Source organism: Gouania willdenowi, chromosome 1 (genome assembly GCF_900634775.1).
Source record: "Gouania willdenowi chromosome 1, fGouWil2.1, whole genome shotgun sequence".
Taxonomy (NCBI): domain Eukaryota; kingdom Metazoa; phylum Chordata; class Actinopteri; order Blenniiformes; family Gobiesocidae; genus Gouania; species Gouania willdenowi.
Genome location: NC_041044.1, coordinates 27,539,086 through 27,560,774, shown reverse-complemented (window position 1 = coordinate 27,560,774; position 21,689 = coordinate 27,539,086). Strand labels below are relative to the sequence as shown.

The 21,689-nt window shown below is 37.7% G+C and overlaps 1 protein-coding gene across 35 annotated transcripts in view; it reads left to right on the top strand.

Annotated features, from left to right (window-relative positions):
- Positions 1 to 21,689, top strand: part of ptprdb (protein tyrosine phosphatase receptor type Db) — a 222,565-nt gene that overhangs the window by 129,303 nt on the left and 71,573 nt on the right. For all 35 annotated transcript variants that reach the window (XM_028450464.1, XM_028450408.1, XM_028450368.1 and 32 more), the window contains one exon: positions 8,768 to 8,917. In XM_028450464.1, the coding sequence (XP_028306265.1) occupies positions 8,833 to 8,917 (85 nt within the window). In that variant the 5' untranslated portion in view covers positions 8,768 to 8,832. The remainder of the gene's footprint in view (positions 1 to 8,767; positions 8,918 to 21,689) is intronic.

The window sequence follows — 21,689 nt, the reverse complement described above, 5'->3', positions numbered from 1 at the left end:
TAATATATTTCTTATTATAAAATATATAGGAAAAATTAGTTTTATTAATGCATCTTTGATATTTTGTTGTACAATGTCAAGGGGGAAGGCATGCCTGTACTTACTGGAAATGACCAAAAATCTTTTCTAAATCAGAGAGAGTTCGGACACCAACATGTAAATGAAACAAGTTCAGATGAACTACGTCCAGGCCCGCGGAACGTCTCCGCACCGAATAGAACGTACCGCGATCCCGAGAATTCAGTCAAATGAATCGGTTCCACTGCGTAAAAAAGGTCTCCCATAGGCTCTTGACAACTGCTCATATAATGTCCATGTCAAATTACAGCCTGATTCAACGAGCATTAACGGCGGAGTAGTCATTTGAAAAATGGGGCCCCCATGGCATATACGGAGTAATGGTATGTGTCAATAATTTGGTACCACCGACTGTCGCAATATTTGACTCAAATAAATGAGAAAACGACTTTAATGGAAAATGCCTCTTGGGCCCCTAATCAAATTGTGCAAGGCATAATTGTAATCTACATTGAATTGCCTATGAAACGATATATCACACGACTATGTTCCCATAAATTTAATTAAGAAATTACCGGAAATGGGGGTGAACCCCCAGGCCATTTTTAAAAAAAATGGCTCCGAGCATCTCATCATATTAATTCATAGAGTATTCATACCAAACTGCATTCCGATCTAATGAGTACTAACGGAGGAGTAATCATTTGAAAAATGGGGCTCCCTGAGGCCCCCTGGCGCCCCCATGACACGTACGGGGTAATGGACCCCATTTATATATTGGTACGTGCCAATGATTTGGTACCACCAACCGTCGTAATATTAGACTCGTAATTTTAGGCGCCCCTGGGCCCCAATCCGAAAATCGGGCTCCGAGTGTCGTTGCGTACACATCCATAGATTATACCTAACAAAATTTTAGCCCGATTCGTTCACAAATAACAGAGGAGCGATTTTAACTAGTGTACACAATGAGAAGAAGAACAAGAAGAAGAACAAAGTGAGTGGCGTTTTGAGTCTGGTAGTCCGGCCTAATAAAAATAGGTACTAATTGAGTAATGTGGGCACATATGACAGAAAAAGTTGGGAAACACTGTGCTAAGGTGTCTTGATTATGGATGGGAGGATGGATGGAAGGATGGATGGATGGATGGATGGATCTTCAGTTCATTTGGTATTTTATCTGCTGAAAGATTCGTTCACTGGATAATACATGTGTTGCAGTTAAAATCCCAGCTGAGACCAAAAAAGTTACCGTACGTTTTCAAAAGCAGTTTTAGAAATTGTGCCTCACCCAGTGCTGCCACTGGAAACAGAATAAGCTGACAGATTTCATGCATATTAAAAATATGAGTATGTGAAACCTCCTGAGAACATTAGATTATAATCCTGCCATGTACTGTATGTATGTTCTAAGTCGACATCCTGTCTTAAACTCAATGCTATTGATTACAGAGGACACAAAGCTTGTTTTCCACACTGGGTTGATCATGTTTCTGCTTCAGGGCGATGGTGCAACTAATATAAATGTTCTCTTCATCAATGTTTCTGTCAGTCAGCCTCAGTTTCAGCAAGGCAAATAGAATAAGGTAATTAGTATGTCTAACTGCATTTGGTAGTTTAAGTTAGGGATTTTAAAATCAAATCAGAACCTTTACTATTCTTCTCAGTGGGGCCTTAAATTGTGATTTTTGGGGTGTGTATTCTGTCTGTCTCTTTTTTTCTCAGTATCCCTTCCAGCTGTCCACTCTTCAGGCTTTAATTGTTTTCTTGTATTTTTGTTTTAGTTATTGTTGGTTCCTTACATACTTTATATCATTTATATGTGGAAGTAGGGCTGGGGGATATAAACCAAAACTCATATTTCGATATTTTTTCTCCAAATGGCGTTTTGTTTTATTTTATTCCCCCCTCTTTTTTCATTCACGTTTTTCTCTTATTTTCTTATTTTTCCCTCTTTTTTCCTATTTTTTTCTTTTCTTTTTTGCCTCTTTTTCTCTTGAAATAATAATAATCACAAAAAACCCTCCATAAAGTCTTACCAGAAAACAAATTCTGGATTAAATTTGCTGATGCCAAATCCCACACAGACACATTTATTAAAAAACAACTTTACAATATGTTTTTTTTTTTTTTTTTAGTCTAGGGACAGCACGTGTGAGTGAGTTCTGTAGTCAGGCTTGTTTAGGGGGAAGGTCTGGGTTGGGACGCACTCAGCCATACATCTAACTGAGAAGTAGAGAAAGCAGGAACTCCTAAAATGAGCGTTTTAATACAAAATAAGATAAAAAATAAAAACATATCGATAGACGATATTGTATTTTTCTATATCGCCAAAATAGAAATCTCCATATATTGCCCAGGCCTATGTGGAAGTGCAAACTATGGCACAATAATGTTGAAAATTACTTGTTTTCCTGTCTAAAATCTGCGGGCCACTTAAGATGAAACTAGTCTGTATTTGAATTTGACTCCCATGCATTAAATAGTTAAATGCAATAAATGTGGCCTTCAAATGAAGTAGAACGTTCTACTGACCCTGTTAGCTGGTTTCTGAATATTATGGAGCTGCTGTCTAGCTTACCGTATTTTTCGGACTATAAGGCACACTTACAATCCTTTCATTTTCTCAAAAAAAACGACAGTGCGCCTTATAATCAGGTGCGCCTTATGTATGAAATTAATTTGTCAAAATGTTTTAGTACAACTTTGGTAAACTATGAAGCTGCACCACTTGATGGATTTTTGGTGCTTCAGGGCTACCGTAGTTAGACGCCTCGTGGAGTGATATGTACCAGTACTGTGCTTCAACATACTGAACTGAAAAAGTGAGTGTATTGTTCTGTATTTTATGTGTTAAACCTGAACAATGTTGAGTTATTGTTAATGAGTTGAATAAAGTTTGACTTATCTGACTATTTTGTTTCGCTTAATGAGCCTTAATAATAATAATAATAATAACAAACCGGTGCGCCTTATAGTCCGGTGCGCCTTATGTATGAAGATAGACCCGGTCAGACCCATACATTGATAGTGCGCCTTATAATCCGGTGCGCCTTATAGTCCGAAAAATAGGGTAAATGTTTAATGTTATATCAGCACTGTTAGATTACCTTTCCTATTGCAACTTTCTATCCATCCTGCACCAAAAAAAAAAAAAAAAAAACACCCAAAAATGTAATGTGAGTGAATGGCTGAGAAGTGACTGTGATCCTCAGCAGCAGCAGCAGAGACTCAGAGTCAATAAGGAAGGCTTTCTGTTCAGCCCTCGGTAATACCAGCAACAAAAGCCGGGCAGATTACAATCAGGTGACTACCTGACTGTGTGTGTGTGTGTGTGTGTGTGTGTGTGTGTGTGTGTGTGTGTGTGTGTGTCTTTCGTTCAGGCCATCTTCTCTCTCCCTCTACACTTTTATTTCAATATCTGTGCTTTCGTCTGTTTACTCCCTTTCACTTCTGCTCCCTTCACACATCTACCTCACATTTCTCACTCTATCGTCCATCACTCCATCTCCCCTCCAACACAAGCACCTCTTATATACCTATGCGTTATCTTAGCTCTATAATTAACATGCCATGGAGTGAGATACTAAATAATGCAGGCGTCTTCAGTGACACCAAACCAGCTGGAGTGATTATTGGCCACGCACACACACACACACACACACACACACACACACACACACACACACACACAGATTTGCACATTGCTTATAAAGCGTCCAAGCTAGATTGCTGTGCTAAGGAATGGTGCAATTTAAAAACAAATTGCACGTCATTAATGCAGACTAACTAACATTCTACAGATTTTTGATAAAGCAGCTTGGTGTGCAAAGTTTTTAATGTACACATTAGAAACTAGTTTTTAGAACTTCAACCTTTTTTCCAAGTGAATATTCATTTAAATTCCAAAAACATTTATTATTAGAATCAAGTGAAATGACTGTCGTCGTTCAAACCTGAGACTTTGCTTTGCTTGAATTGATGAATCAATCGTTTGATTACAGATTTTGGTAACACTTTATATGAGGGAACACCGATTAACCATTAATGAGTTGTTTATTAGCATTAGGGTTATGGTTAGGGTACCCTAGCATATTGAGATTATAATTCATATACAACATCTTCCTTACTTACTACTAATACGTGATATTGAGGGAAAACTCTTTGTTACCGGCTTACTGATTGTATATATATATATATATATATATATATATATAATAAGGCCATGCAGAATAAGGCATTAATAAGTACTTAATAATGACTAATTAAGGGTCAATATGTTACTAATGCTAATAAGTTTATATCTAGCATTAGTCTTTAATTAGAAGGCTTTACATTTAGAAGTCAAATAATCAGTAAAATTGACATTCACTGCTGATTCAAAGCAATAAAAATGGCATAGAAGATTACTGATTTGTCAGTTATTATTTATGATTGGGGTCTAAGGTGTGCGCGCTTTTTATTAATTATGATTTATTTGTTGCATGTGGTAAATATAAGTATTAGGAGACAAGGCAGACTTTTTATGTTCATATTTCATAGAATTTTGTACTTGGTGTCAAAACTGTCTTTAGTGATAATCGAACTGTACCCGGGGCTTAGCTTATCTAATCTGACTGGCCTCGTCGCTTACGTACAGCTTGTTTTCGTTCATTAGATAGGGTCCAAATCAGATGTTTTTAAACGTTTTGTCCTTGTCCTTGTCCTAACTGTTTAGGATCTCATTTTTTAAATAAGTGGAAATAAACAGTATTTAGTGCAGTGGTTCCCAACCTTTTTTGGATCATTGGATTTTTTTTTTTTTTTTTTACTGCATTTTAGTTTAACTAGATTTATATTTCACAAAGTGAATGTATAGAAATACGAGATTGTGTGTTGTTTTAAGCATAAAACAAGAACAATAATAATTAAAGTTAGGGTAGGCGATTTTCTCCTGATACACTTTTTAAGTTTTTGGTTGAAATTGTCTTTATGTCCTGACAGAAATTAAGATCTTATGTGCACTGAAAAACCAACACATGAACCCACATGGGGTCCTGACACCAAGGTTGAAAAACACTGATTTATTGGCATCTGAATAATTTTTTTTCCATAGTTTTTTTTTTATTTTCAAGTACCCCCTGTAGTGGCATTGCTTACCCCCATTTGAGAAACACTGTCTGAGAAAATAGGCCCCAAAAAAGTGACCTATTTGAACTATTTTATGTAAGGATATATTTGGTATATGGATAATTAATATAAGGGCTATTGGATATAAGGATATTTAGTATCAGGTTATATAATTATACAGTAGTATGTCAAAAAGAAACAATAAAACCTATAATTTATTTTTGGTGTAATTTGGTCAAAAATCTATTACCATCTATGAGCATATTTTAATCCGAAGTGTTCTGAGTGGACAGTTAATCTCTTCTTCTCCTGGCTCTGGAAATGAGCTTTAGAAATACAGGAGCGTGTCCCGATCTGAGAGTAGTGACTGTCCCATGATATTATATTCCAGCTGAAGTCTCTAGCATGGCTTTTGCTACAGTGGTTACACGATAAAGCAAGAGGAAAAAGGCAGACTGAGGTGGAGAAGCAACAGAATAAAGGCACATACAAGTTCAGGAGGAATAGAGTCCGCAGAGGTGTGTGGCAGACTGCGCGCAATCCGCTTTCAGTCTGTGCGCAATCTGCCCCAAGTCAGAGAGAGAATGATAACGGACGGGATAAATAGCTTGTAAGTCTAGTGCTGCATTCACACCGAATGCATCTTCTGCGGCATCGGACACGTCTGCCACACAAAACGTTCTGTAGGTTTCGCAGGATCAAAAAAATGTCCCCATTCGCTTCATGTGCGCGTTTGAAGCGAATCACCGCCCACCAGCAACACATCCAACTCGGTGAGTTTCATTGCCTTCTGAAACGAGGAGCTGCGCTCCTTTTTCTCTTCTCATAAACATAAACCATCAGTGAAAAAAGCCAGTGTGATTAGTGGCTAATGCTATCCTAGCTCAGTGCCGACTTTCAAAGATGAAAACTACAGAGAGAACTTTTACCTGCTACTACCACCTCCTCGCTGATTCTCCTCCATGCCAAATCCTTCCTAGTATGGTCCCGGTTCTAGAGGCAGCACCATACAGCTCCAGGTGGTCACACACAGCTTCTACTCCATGGTTGAATGGGTGAACAGACCGGTGTCCGTGTTGATGTCAACAAAGACTGATTGGCTTTCAACAGGAGTTAAATATTAGCAATTTTTGCGAATGTGTGAATGTGACAAAAAATCAGGAGCGCGCTCACACGGCCAGCACTCTTGACGCGCGGATCGGACCGCAGCGCCGCACCGTCTATCCATTGACTTTGTATGTAATCTGGACGTACCAACATTTTGTTATGCATCCGGTGTGAACACAGCATTAGAGAAACATTATCCAAGGTGGAGACAAAGAACAGACACAATTAATTTGCAGTGTGGAGTGTGTCTGCTCTGATCAGCTGAGCTTGGCTGCTTGTGTGTGTGGAGCAGCTCTGACCCTATTACTGTCCTCACAGCAGTGAGTGTATACGTGCGTTCATGTCTCTAAAACATCAGAAAACCCTCCAGTAACACAAGATAAAGTCCCTACATTTGTAAGCAAGCGTCTCCAAGAAGACCGTTGAGTTTTTCAGGAGAGGAGGGAGGAGCGTTGAGCGCCTCACGATTCTACATATTGCAGCTTTATTGAATAATACTCCACATCAACAATAAATATAGTACATCTCACTTTGTAGTTAACAAATTTACTTGATCTTTTTAAACGGCGTTGCTGAGTCCCAGTAATCTACTGTAGTAGTGTAAATCAGAGCAGAGGACTTCATTTGTGTAGGGAGAGATCTAGGTTATCCTAAAGCAATTGTTTTGGGCCAAACTAAGTGGAAAATCCAGAGTGGGTTTAGTTGCTGGCTACATATGCTGCAGGGAGGCTAAGAGCCCACAGTCCCTGGTGTTCTTCACCCCCACCCCTCCTTGTCTTTTTTTTAATCAGATGGCTTGTTCAGGAGTGGAGGGGATTAAGACTGCTGCTGCAGCCGCTGCTGATGAATCTGTCCAGTTTTGGAATGCGCACAAACACATGCACTGAACCGCTAACATGTCCGTGCAACACCGAGCTGCACAGTTGCAAGCATGCACACGTGCATTTATGCACTACTTTTTACATGTGCCCGCTGTCAATGTTAATCATCATAGTGTAGGAACTGCAGAGGCTTTATCTATGAAACAGATATTATGAAATAGCTTGTCGTGCGTGAAGCGCCCGGTCCACGCATCTGTCTCTTCTGGATCTTATGACTTCCAGTTTCTCTCATTTATCACCGTCAGATTGTGGACAGCAGCAGTGATCTGCCATGTCTCAGTGTGTCATTATCTGTGATATTCCTGACACACAGACTGACGCCTGTCTCTTCTAATGCCAAACACTAACACCAGATGCCACAGACGGCAGGAGACAGATACAGACACAGACATAGAAATTGAACTGATAGAAGTCAGAGTAAGAAGGTTGTACTAGAAATTGGAAGAAAAGAAAAAAGAAAGAAAAAGTGAGCTGATGGGGAAATTCATGGCAAAAATATGATAATAATAATGAGAGCTGGCAGTAAAAAAAAAAAAAACAGTGAAGTTTGTGACGAAGATAAGGAGTCAACTGAAGGAAGTGAGCTAAGGATGATGGGATATAGACGTGGCACTGTGTCCGTCCAACACTTCGTACAACACAGCCAGCAGATAACAGCAGTCAGTCTCCTCCCGCTTCAATCTTCCCATCATCCATCATCAGTCACTTCTCCCAGATCTTTCCACCACTCCATATTAAAACTATTTACTTCATCAAGATTCATCATCAATCTGAAATTTAATTAAAAAGCTGAAAGATCGTGGGATGATTTGGGGATAAATTCACTGTATTAATTCCTGACGTGATTGGACAACCACTTAGTGACCTCACACTGTCTGACACATGCACATCATCAGATATGCAAACGCACCTGCGGCAGTGGGTGTTAATGAGCGGGTGTCCTAATGAAGCGTGAACAGGAAAAGACAGCTGCATAATTGAGGTGAATGGGGTGAAGGCAAAGCGCACGTTTTAAAGGTAGGGTAGGCGATTTTCAAAAGCTAGCATGTAGCCTCCCCGACGGCTCCGCCTTTACGCACTCACATGCATGCGCACAGCTGCTGCAGTAGAGGTGCTCAGCTCATCGCTTTTATTGCGTAGAAAAGACATTCTCATTTCTCATTCAGCAGTAAGTAAACAATACAATTTACCATTATAAATGTTAAAAAACGTGACCAAATACTCTGTTTTAACTTTGCCAGCGGTGATGCACTTTCAGTGTGAGCTCGTGCATGCGAGGGATCGAGAACGAGCAGGGAGACGTGATTGGCTAAAAAAAAAGGTTATTACAGATTTACAGCTGCTACAGTTGACAGATTTTCTTAGTTCCTTTTTCAGAACACATTCAGCACACATTCAGATCTTAATCTGTATCAGGACATAAAGACAATTTCAACCAAAAACTTAATGAGTGTATCTGGAGAAAATCGCCTACCCTAGCTTTAAGCTAGTGTTTGTACATGTGTGCGTACAGTACATGTGTGCGTACAGTACATGTGTGCTTTTGTTCATACATGAGAATGAATTTTTCCTGCGTAAAAAAGTCACAAACTCTTGTATTTTGACCTTTTTAAATGGTTGTATTGATTTCTGTCTTCCTCTTCTCTCTGCAGGTTGTGAAAGCCTGTTTCTATCGTCCTGTTGTGCAGTGACACACTAAGCTCACGGTGGATACAGCATGCATGTGTCGACATATCCCATGATGCACTGCGCCAGTCCAGGTCTACTCCTCCTCAGCTTCCTCTTTCTCGCTGATGCTGAATGTGAGTTTTTCCACTTTTTACCCCACACGCTACACTTACAAATGAAAAACTTTGATGACGTCAGTGTTAATTTTGATTTAGTTTTGGTCAAAGTTTAGTCATCACGACTATTTCAGTTATTGTCTCGTTCAGTTGTTCTTATTTATGGCTCAAGTACCCCGTATTTCTGAATCCAAGTACCCCCTTTATCCAACTACAACATTTTGCTTAGAAAATTATTTCACAACAACTATAGAGCATAAGGATGGAAATGACATTTTAAAGAATCTTATATTTGTAAATAAGTGGAAAGAAACACTTTTTAGTTCAGTGGTTCCCAACCTTTTTTGGATCGTGACCCCATTTTGATATGAAGAATTTCTGGCGACACCCATAGAATTAGTTTTGATCATGTTTGAGCTCAGATTTGTCTTTTATTTCTTTTTTTTTTCACGGCTTTTTTTTTTTTTTTAAACTGCATTTATATTTCACAAAGTGAAAGTAAAGACATACAGTTGTTTAAGATTGTGTGTTGTTTTATTATTATTATTATTATTAATAATAATAATAATAATAATAATAATAATAATAATAATAAAAAAGAATTTCAGGCGCCCCCACATAGGGTCCCGACCCTAAGGTTGAAAAACACTGATTTAGTGGCTCCTGAAAAAATAAATTTATTTTTATAGTTTTTATAATTTCCGCCTAACTCACACCTGGTGTGGGGCACTTTATTTGTTACTCTCTCTCTCTCTCTATTCTCTCTCTCTCTCTCAAGGACCCCCTGTAGTGCCATCGCGTACCCCCATTTGAGAAACACTGGTCTAGTTTTAGGCAGCTAAATGACACTAGGATTTTAGTCGACTAAATCTTTTACAGATATAGTAGACTGAAATATGAAGCATAGGAGTTTATGCATTTTTTAAACATTCAGTTACCATTGATCAACCTGATATTGGATGCTATTAATGTTTGTAAATACACACAGGCAGATTTTTGATTAATGCGTACGACCTCATAAGCCATCTTATGTTTGCAGACGCAATCAGCTTACTCCCTATTGGATCACTTCCTGACTTGTCCCGCCTTCCACACAACAAAAGAAACTTCCTGGTTATTGGATTTCGTCCCGTGTGAACATCATAGTTTTGTTTTTATTCGTTAACAAAAATATCAATAGGTTTTAATATTGTTATTGTTGACATGTATTTTTTTATTTTTTTTTTTTTAATAATAATTTTTCATAATCTTATTGTCACTGAAAAATATGTAGTCGACAAAAACTATGACGAAAATTTTTAGTCAACAAAATAAGTATGTTATGAGGACATTTGGTGTGTTACATACAGAGCTATATAACATATTCCATACATGCAGCTAGGGCTGGGCGATATGGCCTTTTATAAATGCCGCGATATTTTTAGGCCATGTCACGATACACGATATATATCTCGATATTTTGCATTACCCTTGAATTAACACTTTGATGCACAAAATCACACCAGTATGATGATTCTATATATCTACATTAAAACATTCTTGATCATACTGCATTAATATATGCCAATTTTAAACTTTCATGCAAAAAAGGGGATATCACAACTAAGTCAAAGTTGACATAACTGTATTTATTAAACAGTGAGTGGCTCAAACATAAAATTGTCAACAGAAAGTGCACGTTCTGTGCAAAATTGTCACAGAGACATTTCAAAACAAGACATTAGTGCAGGATGCAACTCACATGGCATTTCAACACACAAAATTAAAGTGCACTTTTTGTACATAATGCCACTACAATATTTTAAAACAAATAGTGCCCTTTTGTGCATGTTGTCATTAAGATGACATTTCAAAACAACACTAAATTTAAGTGCACCTTTTGTGCATAATGCCACTAAGATATTTAAAAAAAAAAAAAAAAAAAAAGTCCGCGAGTTTAACGGTATGGTCATTTTCAACACCGCACAGACTACAAGCTGCGATATATCGAGTATATTCGATATATCGCCCAGCCCTACATGCAGCATTGAACTTGACACCCTTATGTTTGTGTCAGACTGTGTGTGCATATGTGGAAGTGTGTACAGTACGTGCACGTTTAACAAGCTGTTTTTGTCAATCTCAGTTCAAAGATAAGACAAACCACATGGGAGGAATCAGATCGTTTCTCTCTTGCTTGTGAATTTGGTCATGCACTGTGGGTGTCCCTGTCAGGTCTTTTTAACCCAACACTATTAGCGCGTTTCACAATTAGCACATACTCCGTCAGTCAGCAGATTTAACACACAGTGCAGATAACATTTTTAACTGTTAATGAGGAGACGTTTTCAAATATATTGTAATTTGACACATTCGATCGGAGCTTGAATAGTACTATACTATATGTCAAAAGATTTACGTTTTAAAGCCTAATGTCTGTAAGCTTGTTTATTTATAATACAGAACTTCACATATTAATTTTCCATTTATTCATGAGGATGTATAGCATATCCACTATTGTTTTCTTTGTACTTTATTATTAAAGAATAGATATTTGTACAATAACTCATCCCTCAAATTTTGCCTGATTTTAACGCCCAGGGTACACAGAATACTAAGGACCCTCTTTAACTCTCTAACGGTTGTTTATTATTTACCAAAATTAAATTGTTTCCATTAAACCTATTGGAACAGTGACAGTAAAGGACAGTTTTCACAGTACCTCTTTGGTAGAATTTGTTGTATGCATGCAAAGACGGTAAATTGAACCAGAGATGATAGCAGAGGTGTGTGTTACAGTTGCAGGAATTATTTATTTATTTATTTATTTGTTTGTTTACATGAGACAATGTACATTCATAAACATTACAGTAAATGTACCAGAGTTAGCCTAATGGACAGCTGTTAAAAGTCACCCTGAAAACAAAATCTATCCTCATTAGGCAGGGCAAAAAAAAAAAGCGCATTTCATATACAAGGCAACTCAATGTGCTTTACATGATAAAAACGTGCCACAGAAAACATTCAACGGCTTAAAATCTATACGAACATTAAAGTCGGCAAAAAAAAAACATTTAAAATCATCAACAAACACATTCGTACAATAAAAAATGTCACATTCTAAAACAGCATAAAAACATTTATAAAACTTTATAAATCACCTTACTAAAAGTGTACGATTCAGTTTCAATAAATAATACATATTTTAAATATAAATAATAAATATAAGATAAAATGCAAGATAACTCATGACTATCAAGGCTGATGATTGTAGTTCTGATTACTCGAAACCCATTTTTTTAGCTGGGTTTTAAATGAATTATATTATTATATTATGATATTAATACATGAATGGTATTTGCTGCAGCCCATTCACGTCATAGCCTCTGATTGTCCTCAAATTTATCCAGTAGTGCCGATTTTTAAAGTCTGTAAATATGAATTATTTTGGTCCTGTTTTATTATTTTATTAATATTTGTATCTCATGCTTCTTTAAATATCAGTATCAGGTCTCTGAGATTTGAATGTTGAATGTGCTAAATTAGTTAAGTATTAAGTTAAAAAATCTGCATCTTTTACCCAAACCCAACTCAGAAAAAAACCCCAAACACAGTATTATTAAAAAATATCAAAGCTCATGTTCGGTGCACAGTTTACATCCACGCACACACAGCGGTCAAATATGGTATCAAGATGCAATCAAATGGAATAATATCCCACGTGTAATGATAGAAACTTTGCACGACTTCACCAGATGTGCATTCTGCACAGATGCACGGACATAAATAGTGCAAGTAGAGCGCTGAGCTTTGCATGTAGAAATCCATGTTTTTTCCCCCCCTTCAGCTACCTTTTTTCACTCTCTTACCACCATTTTTGTTTCTCAAAGAGTTTGTGCGCGCGCGTGTATGACATCTATCTGGTGGATTAAGAGTAATACCCTGATCCTGTCACAAACTAGGCCACTGCTCCATGTACGCAGCGAGATTTGCCCTGTGTGAAGTAAAAAAAATGCATCTCTGTGGGTGTCATTCAGGGTGATGAAGAGCGGTGCAGGAGGCAGGAGATGGGGTTCTTTTTTTTTTGCTGACCCTTTTTTTTGCCCCAAACACAACAACCTGTCATTCGTCCTCCCGCAGTTTTAATGGAAAGATAACAATTGCGACTGATATGTACCTGATTTAAGCAGGAGCAGCATTGTTGAGTTGCAACCGTGCAGTTTATCAAACGAAGAAAAAATGGTGTAAGGTTCTGTCTAAAGTGACTGTTTCATCATGCATCAGATTGTGTACATTGCATTTTTCTCAATGTATTGTCAAATTTCACACAGCGCTGCTAGATTTCCATCTTTAATGCTGTTAAGACAGATGAGTTATTCGAGGTTAACCGTATTGATGGTTTTCAGATAATCTTTTGTGTATTAAATATATATTACTGTTGTGCTGCCCTTTGAGCAACGCACCTGTCAGCCACTGTTCTGATTTTGAAAAATGCCATTATGCATCTGTATAAGTTATCAAATCAGGGATGTGATCGGCTTTAAAATGCAAAAGCCATATTAAAAAAGCATAGCTGACCTATTTTTGGTGTTTCAATTTTTGCATATTTTCATTTGTACTCACTTTTCTTCATGACAGCTTATTTCCTATATATGTTTTTATTTTCTTAAGTGTGTATGACTTTATTAATATTTTATGTAATAACTGGTTATTTAAAGGGTGATGCTGTTTGATCTTCAGCACATGTGACATGATTTATAAAAGTTTATTTCATTTTTTTAAAGATTCCCATACTTTGGTAGATTGCCGACACAGAATCTAAGAGGGAATAGAACATATATTCACATGCCTGTCATTGTTAAAAATGGTATGTAGTATATCCTGTGTGTATGTAGTTGTTTGTTTAGTATTTAAATGTGTTTTATTTAATAGTGTAGCTGTTATTGTTGGCAAGCGATTAAGATAGGAGTAAGTATCCACTTCCTTTGCACGCTTCAGGGCCCCGCACTGCTGATAAATGAGTTCCCGTCAGCATTCGATGGAATAAAATGAAGTGTCGGTGTCAACAGAGGTTATAGGTTTTTGCCCTTTGGGTTAGTTAAGAGTGTGAAAGATAAGCAAGTCATTTGCGCGATGGATTGTGTGTTTTTATTGCTTTTCATGTCCTGACTAACAGGAAGAGAGAGTAAATGGCACGGTGTTGGGGGACATTATTAGCTCGAAACTACAAAATGTCACAGAGTCAACAGTGTGGGCTGTGATGGATGCTCGTGGTGAGATGTTTACCGCACAGTTTTTAGACAATCAAATGATCGGGGAACATCTGGTGTGACACCACGAAGCTCTACAGTCTGAAAATGAAGATTTTGTGCATGTTATCGGCAATGTAGGATTTTTTAAAATATTATTTATAGTTCTTCTTCCGCAAAATAACTTGTATATAAAGGCAATCTTTGCATGTTGGGTGACTATAACGTAGGGATGTCAAACTACTTTTAGTTCAGGGGCCAAATATGGAGCAGATTAATCTCAAGTGGGCCACCAATTTTAGGATGGAAAAAGAACAGGTTTAGCATCAACTGTGCTGTAGTTTTTAATATCAGTCCCTGCCGGATCTTCACTTCAAAAATTCTTGATTTTGTAATCAATTTTTGTGTAATTTAGAAGAATTTTGTGGAATTGTTTGTAAGAAATTACAAGATTTGGGGAAAAAAAAATATTAAAAATGACTGCATACATGTGATGGAAATAAAGGAAAACTCATTTAGTAATTTACACAATAAATCATGAATTCTCTGTCTCAAACCGGCCGAATCGGATGCTCTAAAGCAACTGGTCAACTGGTCTCACCCTGGGACCCCAAATTTGCCACGGCCATGAAATAGTTTTTCAAAAATAGCTGTTGAAAACACACACATGTATAATATTTTTTAAAACATAAATCTTTATATTTTCCTGAGCAACATGCATTTCTCAACATGCCTGTCAAAAGAAAAGTTTCTTTCCAAATAATTTCCAATATGAGACACATTAAGTATTTATTTATTTATTTTTGACCAGCTGTCCACGACCCACTGAGTACAAGACCCACTTTTAGGTCCCGACCCACCAGTTGAGAATTACTGCTTTAAAGGATACAGACAACTCATACAAGTTGCCTGTATTGCTATTGTTTGTGCTTGTTAAGGGGCACAAGAGAGATTATAAGTTTTGACTAAGGTGACCAGACGTCCCAATTTACCCGGGACAGTCCTGGTTTTTAGAGTTACTGTACGTCTTGTGTCTCGGTCGATGTGTCCCGGTTTTTTACAAGCTCAGTCCCGTTTTTTAAGTAATGTACTGTACGTCTGTTGCCGCCAACAGAAAAGACCCTGAAAGCAGCAGCATTGCTTAAAAATGTGATCTCTGTGGACGGTGAGCCGTCAATCACAACAGTTGCCATAGTAGCGCTTGCAATATTAACCAAATTAAAAAGCGTTTGTAGCTCAATGTTGATTGGTCGATGGCATTGACAATATTACACGTTCGCTTCCTCTCATGCTTTCTCCTTCAACATACAAAAAAAGAAAAAGGTTTTTTTTTTTATTATTATTTAAAACTATTTTGTGTTCCCTTAAAATGTTGCTTTTTTTTGACTGATGGCCACTTTAAATTTGGTTCAGCCGTTGCAATAATACATTTCATTCATAAGGAAGAAAAATTAAATGTAGTTTATGTGACCTTTTTTCATTACAAATAAAAGCATACGCAAATAGTTTATTTTGAAAATTTGTTGTTCTTCTTTGGTTAAATTACTGTCCAAGTGTCATGTATTGAGTTAACATCGTACTGAGATTGTATATGCGCACTACCGAACAATGATTTTTTTGTTAAAAAAAATGAATTCATTTCTGTTTATTTTTGTTTTCAAAGTGAACAGACACGTGTTTTATTTGTTTATTGGATTACGTTAGGGTTAGGGTTATAATCTCAGCACGGAGGTAAACTTAGTACGTGACACCGGTTTTGAGTTTTAAAAATCTGGCCACTCTACTTTTGACCCAAACACATAATAAAATGGGTTTTTTTTTACCAAACAAGCTAACAGATCATGACAGTACTTGGATATAAAATGTACACAAATGAATATGCTTCTTCAAACTCTGATTTGTGTACTTTTATATAAGAATCGCAGGCACGGCATCCAAAGCATCCCGTGATACTCAATCTGAAGTGACCATTTGGGCTTCCTCCATCTGTTCCCCATTGTCGTGCGTTAATGTCAGACCATGCTCACTCATGGTTTGTGTTTAAGAGAGCAATGCGGTTCCTGTGGAGGAGCTGGTAAACCAGCTTATATGCTGCGCAGACCCTCAGCACTGAAACTATTAGCAGCTAGCATAGCTGTGCTCCCGACTGTGACTAACAGATTCTGACTATCTTAGCTTAGCATTAGCTTAGCAGGTGCACTCATCTGTAAAGAGGTCTGGATAGCATTAGCTTAGCGCTACGTTGCTGCGCATTGGCCTGTGACTAATGCACTTTGACCAGCACTGAGGAAACCCTCTGTTCGTCTGTATGGGAAGCTTAGTCTGACCCAGTAAAGTTGTGTTCCCTATGGGTTGATCATGTGTCTCTAATGATCTAAGAATATAAACAGATCCTATCTATGGGTTTCTAACAAATTAACTATGGTTAACTCAACTCTAGCCAGACCCAGCCACAAATGTGCTGTTCAAGTGTCATATTACATTAATCACACATGCATTACTGTATGCAATTAAAGTCCATTTAATAACGCACTAGTCCACCAGTAAAGCTTATTTTTGTTGTATGAATGCAGAGCAGAATCCGCTAAAGGTTCATTTAAGGTTTGCTGTTTTAGATAAGTAGAAAACTTTGATTTCTGCTCTCAGCTAATATTTTGGGAAACCTGAATGATAGATACAGTAATTATATGATGTTAAACCAAATCGTATAATGTTTTGTCTTCGTCTAATTAAAATTTTTCCACATTTAAATAGTCCACTTTGTTAAAACATGTCCATTTACTGCTTAATTTTGCGAAAGGATGATAACTGTCACTGTGTTTATTGGCCTTAGCAACCCAATTTAATTACAGAATGAAAGCACGCCACTGATAATTTGCCCTTAATGTGCAAGTTTGATGTTTATGTGTTTTAAGTTATGGTTCTGGCCAGCTGCCTACCCGCTCTCAGGGCTGATCATGGCTCTGGCTCTGTCCCTTTTATTGGCTTAAATCCACAATTCAACTCTCATTTAGGGAATCATTACATAGTTCATCCCAAAGCCACATAAGATACCGTATAGCTAGATTTCTATCGGAATATTACTAATTTAAAGTGTCAACATCAGCACCCACATTCTACCAGATACTGACTTGTGTCTTCACACATGCACAAATAATCATGGATTATGACTTAGCATCTTTACAACGACCAGATTGATTTTATGGATTTGATTATGAATGTCAATAGTCATCTCACATCATCATCCTATGAGGAACAGCAGAAACCCCCTGCAAAGAAAACAACATTTAGCATTATAAGTAATAGGGGTGTCCTGATCCGATATCAATATTGGATATTGGTCTGATATTAGGCTGAAAACGCATATTTGATATTGGATTAAAATTTCCGGATGTTCCGTTTTTTTTTTTTTTTTTTTTTTATTTATTTTTAATTTATTTTATTCAATTGTAGAATACTGTAGATATTGTGTTGAAGGGTAAAATGTATTTAACCAATTGGTTAATAATAAATGGGTCAGTTTTTCTCATACCTACTGTTGTTGACCATTGATCTCTGTTTGAGTGACATCACTTGATCAAGCCTTTTCTAACATTCCACACTATAAAATATATTGATATTGGATCAATATTGGTATCGGCCGATACGCAAGGTTGCAATATTAGTATCATATCGGAAATGAAACAGTTGTATCGGGACATCCCTTATAATTAACAGATATGTTTGGGTTTTTTTTTTGTTTAGATTCATCTTTTTTATTAATTTTATTATTATTTGGTATATAGGCATTTCTAGGGATTTAGCATCAGTATAGATCAGTGAGGGGGTCAGGGGTGGGGGTTGGCACCACAATAACCTTTGATCTGTTGTCTCATTAAGGATGTGTTTTTTACTGTATGTACTGATGACAGTTTTTACACAATATTGGCATTTATTTATTCATTAATTTACTTACTTATCATCATGAACTTATTACTTGATATCTTCAAGTCCTATTTCCTGAAGGTTTGTGCTAGCATCTGTTCACTCAAACCCTCTTGGTGTATCGCTCTAGGTTAGGACAACATATGTCAGGCACTGTATATTCCTATGTTTTTCCATGTGTGTGGTTTTTTTATTTGACTATTTCTATTATTTCTACTATTTGACTAATTTATAATTTTTTTATTTTTATTTTTTTTAAAGAAAATGCAGAAAACAGCACTTAAAATTTTTCCATTCTTTTCATGTATTGTTTCTTTTACCCAATCATTGTGGACTGTTTTTCTCATTCTTTGTATCTTGATCTCTTGATGAATAAACACATCCTTTCTCATCTTCAGACTTTGACTCGCAAGTGATGCGGAGAAGGGATGTGACTTTGTAATCCTAGCCATCTGTTGTGCGGATCAAACTCCAACATATAGTGACCTCTATGTCGGCCTTCCTTCTACACCACACATGAACACGCACACACACGCGTGCGTGCGCACGCAAAGGAAACAGAGGATTGACCTATTGTAATTCCAGCCACGTTTAATATGTTTTTTTTTTTTGCCTTCATCTGTGTTAAATTCGAGAAGAAAAGAGACTGCTTTTATAACACCTGGACATTTTCTTCAGCACCCACACTCACTTACTCCTTAAATTCTCAAATAGCTTTGGTCTCATCTGAAACAACTAGAAATGTTTAAGTGCATAAAGCCCTAAATATCAATGGCTAATCCAGCCAAGCACCATGATTAAAAAAAAAAAACCTAATGATTATGGCAAAATATAGCAGAAGCAAGGATTCCCTGATAGGGGGGGGCAAGAAAAAACCTGAATTTTGAGAGCAGACTGTGGCGGAACACAGAGAACAAGATGGAAATCAGGAAAAGAGTGAAATTATAATGAAATGGAATATTGAGAGAAAGAAGGGGGAAGTCTGTAGCAACCGGGGTGCACCCCACCCCCTTCATAAAGTCTCTGTGTCACTGGAAGATTTATGTAACACCCCCAAGATGGAGGAAGATGAGGGGAAAAGTAGCAAGGAGGAAAATGAAGAGCGAGCAAACCCGAGCGACTGCGTAGCGATTCAGTCGAGCAGAATTAGGAGTGGGAGGCCAAATTTTAGACAATGAGACAATTAGGCAGATTCTCCACGCTGAAACTCAGAACGAGAAAGAAAAGATAAAGAGCACGGATCCACTATGCCTTTTAGTATAGCCTCACTGGCTTTACGCTTTTCATTTGTTTTGTAGAGAAGAGATTAGCAAGAAGATTAAGAGAGTGATTCTCCTGCTCCTCATTCTTCCTCTTTCTCATTTTCCTCGTACTTTTACTGTCTCTCTCTCTCTCTCTCTCTCTCTCTCTCTCTCTCTGTGTGTGTGTGTGTATAGTGGAAACACACACTCAAGCTCATATATCACACACACATTATCTTAGCATATATTCATGCACTGATAAACTTTGCAGAATAAAGCGACAAACAATGATTATATAGTTTTCCTCAGAGTTCAGAGAGAGTTCTCAGTTCTTCGTACCAACAAAAGAAGTAAAAGGATAATAATGATTGAAGAATAGATGGAAAGGATGGAGATACTCTACTGCAGGGGTCACCAACCTTTCTGAAACTGTGAGCTACTTCATAGGTAGGTACTGTACAGTCCGCAGAGCTATCAGCTTACGGTTTCACTTTAATTAAAGGGTACGATAATAAGGAAGACTAGCAATAACTTAAAATGAAAGGAAATGTTTCAACCATAGACCGTAAAAAGAATGGACGGGACAAGCTCCCCAGTGGAGTGATGCTTTTATTTTTAGAGCTCCCCCTGCTGACTGGCTGCAGTATTGCAGTATAGGTCATAAACCCCGCCTCCTCAATGATAACAGATGGGATGTGGGTCAAACTGTAAAGTTAAAATACTCGTCACATGATTTTTTTCCAAACCTAAACTCTGCTGTGATCATTAGTTATTATCACTACATTGTGCTCAAGTGCTAATTTTTCTGTGAAATGTGTTTTAAATAAGTTATTTGAGTTTGAAAAACAGGATTTTACATCATATATGATGATGATTGACAGCCGTGGATCTTGCGTAGCTCTCTTTGTCAATAAAAGATACGTCATGAAGGAAAGCGTAGACGCCATTTAACTAGATATTTAAGTTGAGATATATGGTGGTTTTGTACTAACCTCTATGATATGAACAAGCCTTCCAGTGGGAAAGATACTTAAGTTCTTGTCGTAGCTGGGCTTGCGTAAGTCATCAGGGCAGTACGCTATATGGGCGGGGCATGTTGCCAGGGCTCCTCCGGCCGGACCCTACTGCACAGACTCTGGTTCCAAATGACACCAAATTTGCAAGATCGAAGCGCCCCTAAGCACTGTATTTTGGCTTCAAGAACGTTGAGTGGGAACAGCTACAGTGTGCGCCACTGGTTTCAACATGCAACACTTTATTTTTCCTAATTCATACAAGTATTTCATTTTCATAGAAAATTATCTTCTTCCTATTTTACTAGCTACTAACAAACAACTTTGAACTGATCAAATAACATGTAATGTTTGTAAATACTTTTAAAAACCTTCCGTTTTTAAAAGTATATTTTATTTATCACATTATGTATAACATACCACAACCCATGCACCAAATTATTTTATTTTATTATTTATTTGTCACATGGTTGGTAATATAATACAAAAACTTGATCAGGTGCAGCACTCTATTAAGTACTATTCTAGATCTGTCATTTGTATTTATCTTTGTGAGTTTGAACCTTAGAAAGTAAGATTGTAAATGGAGCTCCTTGGTGACTAGAGCTCCTGAGGGGCCCCTCACAGGGTCCATGTGGGCCACCCGGTGCCAGTGGGCGCCATGTTAGTGACCCCTGTTAGTGTCATGTTCATTGGTTTTGCTAAAGAAAAGTAGCACTAGTGTGGATTCACACACTCAAACAGACAAACACACACGCTGTTATTTAGCCATTGAAGCAGATTGAGGTGTCGAGGTGATTGGGCGGCTCGGGGCTCTCTGACTATGTTTGCTGGTACATCTGGCTCAATCCCTCACCATGTCTCCCGCACTCTTTCTCTTGCGTATCCACCTCCCGCTCATCTTCTCTCCCCTGCGCTGCTCTCCATCTGTCTCTTTCACTCTTCCCTTTTATCTCATTCGCTCTCCTGTTCACTTCTTTCCACTCTTTCAATGCACTCTCTCACTCTTTCTCTCTCTCTCTCTCTCTCTCTCTCTCTCTTTCTATACTTCTCTGTACAGCTTAGCTTTTCTGTCTTTCTCCCTCTCTCCTTTTAAACAGCAAAAAGCAATTTCTCTCCCTTTGTCAGGGCGGTTGGCGGTAAGCCCTTAAGTAGGGATTTTCTGGTTTGGCTGGAATGCCATTAGGCGAGCTCATCGTGACGTGCCGTGACTGACGTGCCGAATCTTATTGATGTCGTGATGTCACAATCCAGCGGAGGCTGTGGTTATGATATTGTTGGCGTCCCCGGAACGAGGGGCTTTAGTGGTCATGTCAGTCGTAAGTCTTCATAAATCCTTTATGGCACAGAAATATTAAGCTTCTTTGGTGGTACTGGGACAGAA